The sequence below is a fragment of the Nanorana parkeri genome, unplaced genomic scaffold, assembly GCF_000935625.1.
Source record: "Nanorana parkeri isolate BGI_ZX_2015 unplaced genomic scaffold, ASM93562v1 scaffold1455, whole genome shotgun sequence".
NCBI lineage: Eukaryota > Metazoa > Chordata > Amphibia > Anura > Dicroglossidae > Nanorana > Nanorana parkeri.
The window spans coordinates 66,034-71,930 of NW_017307723.1; the positions used below are offsets into that span (position 1 = coordinate 66,034).

The following is a 5,897-nucleotide window of genomic DNA, read 5'->3' on the forward strand; positions in this document are numbered from 1 at the left end:
ACCGAAACGAAACCGAAAATGCTTTTTATTTAAATGTTTTAAATATTTTATTTTTATTTATTTTTATACACTTTTTTAATTTTTTTAAATATTTATTTGTATTTATTAATTAATTTTTTCTTAAATATATTTTTATTTTTTACTTTACTTTTAGGGGCTTCGGGGAAATATTAGGAGTCTAAACAGACCCCTGATATTTCACTTTTAAAATAGAAAAAGAGATTGAGGACACAAAGTCCTCAGAGACACAGAGAGTCCTCAGAGACACAGGGAGCCCTCAATCTCTTTTTCTGTATCCCCAGTTATCAATGAACAGGAATCCTCTATACTGAGTGTTCCTGATCATTCATAACATGAGGACAGAGTATGGTTACTATAACCACAATTATGAATGAACAGGAAGTGATGTAGATGTGATGTAGATCACTTCCCATTCATTCATAATTGGGGATATAGTAACCATACCCTGTCCTCAATTATCTACAAACACTCAGCGATCACTGATCACTGACTGCTTGTACCCGCTCTCCTCTCTGACACGCTGTCAGAGGAGGCTGAGCGAGCGGTGCGGGAGGAGAGTTCAGCCTCCTGGGACAGCGATGTCTCCGCCCCCACAACACTCTGCTTGACTGTGACAGGAGGCTGAGCGGTGTGGGAGGGGAAACGCCGGCCGTTCACAGCGCTCTCCTCCCGCAGCGCTCAGCCGGCTGTCACACTTTCTCTCCTCCCCGCTGAGACACAGAGCAGCACCCAGCGGGGAGGAGAGAAACCAGGGATGCTCCGCGATATCGGCACAAAAATGGCACTTTCGGCATTCAGCCAAAAGTGCCATTTTCGGCCGATATGTTTTGGCGGCCGATATATATCGGTGCATCCCTACTACTCAGACATTGAGACCCAACACTGTATAATCATTGTATGTGTAGAAGGCGGCAACAATAGGTAAAGTGGTAAAACAATCACTTAAATTTGGTTGGTTGTTTCCCAGTTCAAGAACCCGATCTATCACTTCTACAACTCAATAGTGTCCAATGACAGCACCCTGATCGTGAAAAACCAGCCAGTGAACTACTCCTTCACCTGCACCTACCAGTCCAACTATTTGGTCAGCCACGCGGCTTTCGACCAGAGGTAAGTCTTACTCCCAGAGTGCAACGCATTTCCAATCAGACTTAGCCAGACGCATCTCACTCATGTATGTTTTAGTCTTACATATTTTTTTCCTACTTCTAGAGTAGCCACAGTTCACGTGAAGAACGGGAGCTCAGGATCCTTTGAAACCCAACTGTCTCTCAATTTCTACGCTGTGAGTCTTTCAGAGCTTCCTCTGCTTCTGATTTTCATTGTGCATTTTGACCTCACTTGAGGGCAAATCGGGCAAGGTCCATCCAATTGGCTCTATGGCCAATCAGAAGGGTCAACTTGAGTGACTTTTGGGTCTATTGACATGGTTCAAAAGAAATTCAGATCCAGGTTTATGGATAGTCCACCAATTGGCATCAACATCTTCTGCAGGTGTCAAGGTGGTTGTTCCTTATTGTTTTCTTATTGCTTCTGTTTGTATGCTGCAAAAAATGAGGCAGCTACCCAAAATTCTTTGCAATACTTCACCATATCAAAGCCAAAGGCTGTGAGCTCAGATTCCTTTATCTGCTCATGTAGCCCCACTGCCAGTCATTATTAGTTGGGATCGTCTTCCCATTGTACAGTAGGATTTGTCATAGCATAATAGCCGTTGACATGGCTGAAAATGTTGGGGTTGAAGATCCGGTAGAGGGAAAATTCCTTATTTCAAAAATATCTAGACATTTTTTAAAATGCAAATGAGCAATAGACAAAACTACCTAAAGTGGCCCAACCACTATGCATTGTGGGATCATTATGGAAACTAGCAGCTATGCTTCAGCCTACAGAGCTGAAAGCCCTCCAAGAAGTCCTACATCGGTTCATGGTAGTTGTCATATTGGCTTTACTATTGCAATAAAACCAGCCAAGAATGTAGTTTTTGTAGATGTAAGATAAAATGGGGATGGGGGGAGGGTAAGAATCTCTGCTGGGTTTTTAAAGCTTTCTAAGTCCCCATTGGGGAGATGTCTTGATGTTATTCATACTGACCATTGTCACCAGGAGAGAAAGTGTGGGGGGGGGGGGGGGGCAAAATGCACCTTCGCCTGAACATTGGGGATATTTCCCTTCATTTCCTGTCTGATAGCCACAACAGAAAATGAGAATAAATTACTCCAAAGACAGGGAAATCCCTGGAGGTCACCAGAACTCATTGGAAGATGTGAAATCTGGTACATTTCTGGTGACAACCCAAAAAAATATAAAAATTACTATATATATCAGTTATAATGGTCAACAGGGACAAATGCGTAGGGCCAGACTGTTATCAAGTGTAGTATAAATGTGATCTTATTATTATCAGTATCCACTTGCAGTCTGTATGTGGTTATCCTGTATGCTGGGTATAGATCTGAACCACACGGATAGCAGTTCAGTGGCCTATACAAAGGACTTGTATTTGTACTATATCTTGTAGCTGAGATGTCTTATTAAAATGTATTTCATGTGTTTTGGTTGCTCCTTTTTTTTCCCCTGGAAAGAATGCCAAGTTTTCTACCCAAAAAGAAGCTCCGTTTGTGGTGGAGACATCAGACATTGGTTCCGATGTCTATGCCGGAGTGGAAGCCAAAGGAATCAGCAATAGGTAAGGCTAACCATTGTCCTTTCTTCTTGGGAATGGGGAATGTGTATAGAATACACAAGGCTAAGGAGCGCTACTACCTTATTAGGGGGTGCAAGCTACCAAGATAGCAAGAAATTGTGCTGCAAGTTTGATAATGACTCGCTAAACTATGGCTAGACTTGCCGAGCTTCACAATTTTGTTGCACAATTACAGCAAGTCTGCATTGCAAGTCTCCAGACCAGCGAGCTTGCAGAGGTCTTGCTAAGACCTGCAGGACTCTTGCTGTAGACTTGCCGAGCAAATTTGCTACAAATTCAAAAAGTGTCGCCTAGAAGTTGCGCTGCGAGTGTTCTGCAAGTCTACAACCTGCCAGGAATATGTGCAGCAAGTTAACAAAATTGCAATTTCACCCCGCCACAAGTTTGTAGCAAGTTATCCTTGCTATCTGGGTACTTATAAATGAAACAATCTATATAAGGAAAAACAGGGTGACTCACAGTCAAAGTGGCAGCGGCACCATCCTAAGGTCACCTATGTAGTGGCATCTGGTGTCTTGTATCCTGGTTGGGAGGACCAAGTGTGGGGGGTGGTAGGCTGCAGGTCCCAACCCCAGGTCGAGTATTCCACATGCACACGAACTCAGCTGGCCAGGCTGAGCCGCGGCGGTTGGAGGAGGGAGAAGTGCCGCAAACGGCTAAGGGTTACTTCGTGTCCTATAACCTCACTGCGTGACAGGACAGAATGTCAAGGATGATTGAGATGCTGCGGGAGCGATGGGAGCTGTGAAGGGAGTAAGAGCTTGATAAAGAGGGCATACCTCGAAATGTGTAGCCACCCATCGCCATCCCTGTGTGACATGTCAAAGGCAGGCTAAAAATGTTTATCTAAAAAAAATATATATTAATATTATTATGTTAGTCTCAAAGCTGAACTTTAGGCAGTAACAAAATCATTAAATATGACCCCCCCCCATCTGATAAAAGATCTATTGCTTATCTTATCTAGGGGTTGAGATAATACATGGTCTGGTCCTCTTCTCTCCAGTGGCGGAATGAGGGCAGGCACTCCTACATCATAACATACAATGCAGGACCAGCGTCCATGTCATGTGCATTGTACGTGATGACTTCAGCAAGACAAAAAAGGGAAAACCTGACCATACATGGTCAATGATGTCACCAGCATTCCCGCCCCCATTGTGTATATTTAACAACTGAATGGGACCGGGGACGCTGATGACGTCATTGACCAAATATGACCATGGGGTCACCAGCTTCAATGAATCAGAAAAAATGGTGTCACGCCCATCCCGCCCCATTTCCACCCTGGCTGGCAGCAGAATGGGGCCAGGGTGCACCACCGATTGCTAGGACGCCAGTGGCTGCCAGCTACCTAGCAAACAGTGGCCCCTTAGCGGGAAGCTCTCACATATATATAGCGGTAGTAATACTGCTGCTATATGTACCACTACCTGATGGATGATGTTCTGCCACAGTGAACTGCCAACTTTGTTTGGCACTCTGGCAAATGCCGATCATGCCAAATTCAGGTCTAAGCACATTCCTAGTTGGCACTGCCAGTTGAGTTAGAGGAGGGCCCCATCAAAATTTTGCTATGGAGCCGCATGATTTGTAGTGACGCCCCTGTTCTCTGTGGATTTTGCAGGTTCAAGGTGGTTCTAAACTATTGCTGGGCCACTCCGTCTCCTGATTACGCCTACCACGTTCAGTGGCAGCTCATCAGTAAAGGGTAAGCATCTTCAATGTAAACCGGCGAAACAGGGCTTGCATGGGCATTGCGCATCGCAGCCCGCCATGCATTAAGTCGCAGTGGGCGGTTCCTCCAATCTGGGCGCATTTTACCCTTTTTGTATTAATGTCTTTCTCTGGTGCCAGGTGCGCCTCGGATGAAACAGTTCTGGTGCATGAAAACGGGAAGAACAGCCGGGCCACCTTCCAGTTTAACGCCTTCCGCTTTCAGAACATCCCCAAACTGTCCAAGGTCTGGCTTCACTGCGAGACCTTCCTGTGCGACAGCGAAAAGTTCTCCTGTCCGGTGGTAAGTTTTATTTTGTATATTTGACACTTGTAGGTTGTGTTCAATGAGGCCCCGGCCAAATGCATATCACTACCTATCAGTTATTGGGTGTCACTGATTTTGGCCAACAATATATCTTCCACCTTAAATCGGTGGCAGTCCTGGCGTTACATGTCAATTTTTATTCAAACCTTATATATAAATGTTGGAAAGCTGCTGCAGATATGACTCTTACCACTCAAGATTGGGCTGGACACTTGGCTGGGCCCTTCTTGTTTTATTAGAAACAACGGGAACACCGAGACAGGAAATTACATCATAACCATGTATGTCCACCAGGAGGAACATTCCATTATACAAGCAGTACACATAACACTACCACCTAGTGGCAGAACGAGTAATCACAGTACCATTTATGAGAATGGTTGCTGCACCTACATCTGCATAAACAGCATGCTAATAACGAACGTGGCTACAAACTATATCCTTCTGTAGTCAATGCAATAAAAACTGCTGAGAAACTGCTGATGACCCCAACTAACCCTTATAGACTGTGACTATCTCCATTATATCACTATCAGACCTGCAGCAAGCGGAGGCAGCAGAAGGAGCAGACGGGAGGGGTCCTGGTGGCCGAATTTGTTCTACGGAGTAAGTATTTCATCTCCAGTATGTCCAAGTATCATGAGTGCTACCACATGTTTAGAGTTATATGTACAATGAAGCAGCTACAACAGTCATGGTATTGTATATTTTGAAACATTGTATTTATCACTTTACAAGTACAATGTGTTTGTATAACTGTATTTGTTTATAAATTGTTATCATTGATGTAAAAAATAAACATTATATACAAAGCCCGGTCCCGCTTATTAATCCAAATATGTCTGTGTTTCCTTGTCTTTAGGTGCTGCGTCCTTATTTTCCCCCGTCTTTGCAGGTAATGTAGCCGTGTTTATTCCATGAAAACATTGAGGGACGTTTATCAAGCTAATGGGTGACAAAATTAGAGGCGAATCGGGCTGCAAAGTCTATGTGACAGTTTTTCTGCATCTTGGGGACCCCCGCGCCTGCAGTCCTGGGCAGCCAACTGATAAAATTACATTGGCGATGGGGCAGATTTTAATTAACCTCCATGGCGGTATTCCCGAGTGTGGCTCGGGGGTTAAT

At 44.3% G+C, this 5,897-nt stretch overlaps 1 protein-coding gene across 1 annotated transcript in view; it reads left to right on the top strand.

The window, feature by feature from the left end:
* TECTB (tectorin beta) overlaps positions 1-5,693 on the top strand; it is a 12,146-nt gene extending 6,453 nt beyond the window's left edge. Inside the window, exons 3-9 of the mRNA XM_018570106.1 lie at positions 989-1,131; positions 1,234-1,306; positions 2,607-2,710; positions 4,356-4,439; positions 4,586-4,748; positions 5,309-5,378; positions 5,635-5,693. Of these exons, the coding sequence (XP_018425608.1) occupies positions 989-1,131; positions 1,234-1,306; positions 2,607-2,710; positions 4,356-4,439; positions 4,586-4,748; positions 5,309-5,378; positions 5,635-5,693 (696 nt within the window). The remainder of the gene's footprint in view (positions 1-988; positions 1,132-1,233; positions 1,307-2,606; positions 2,711-4,355; positions 4,440-4,585; positions 4,749-5,308; positions 5,379-5,634) is intronic.
* The last annotated feature ends 204 nt before the right edge of the window (positions 5,694-5,897 follow it).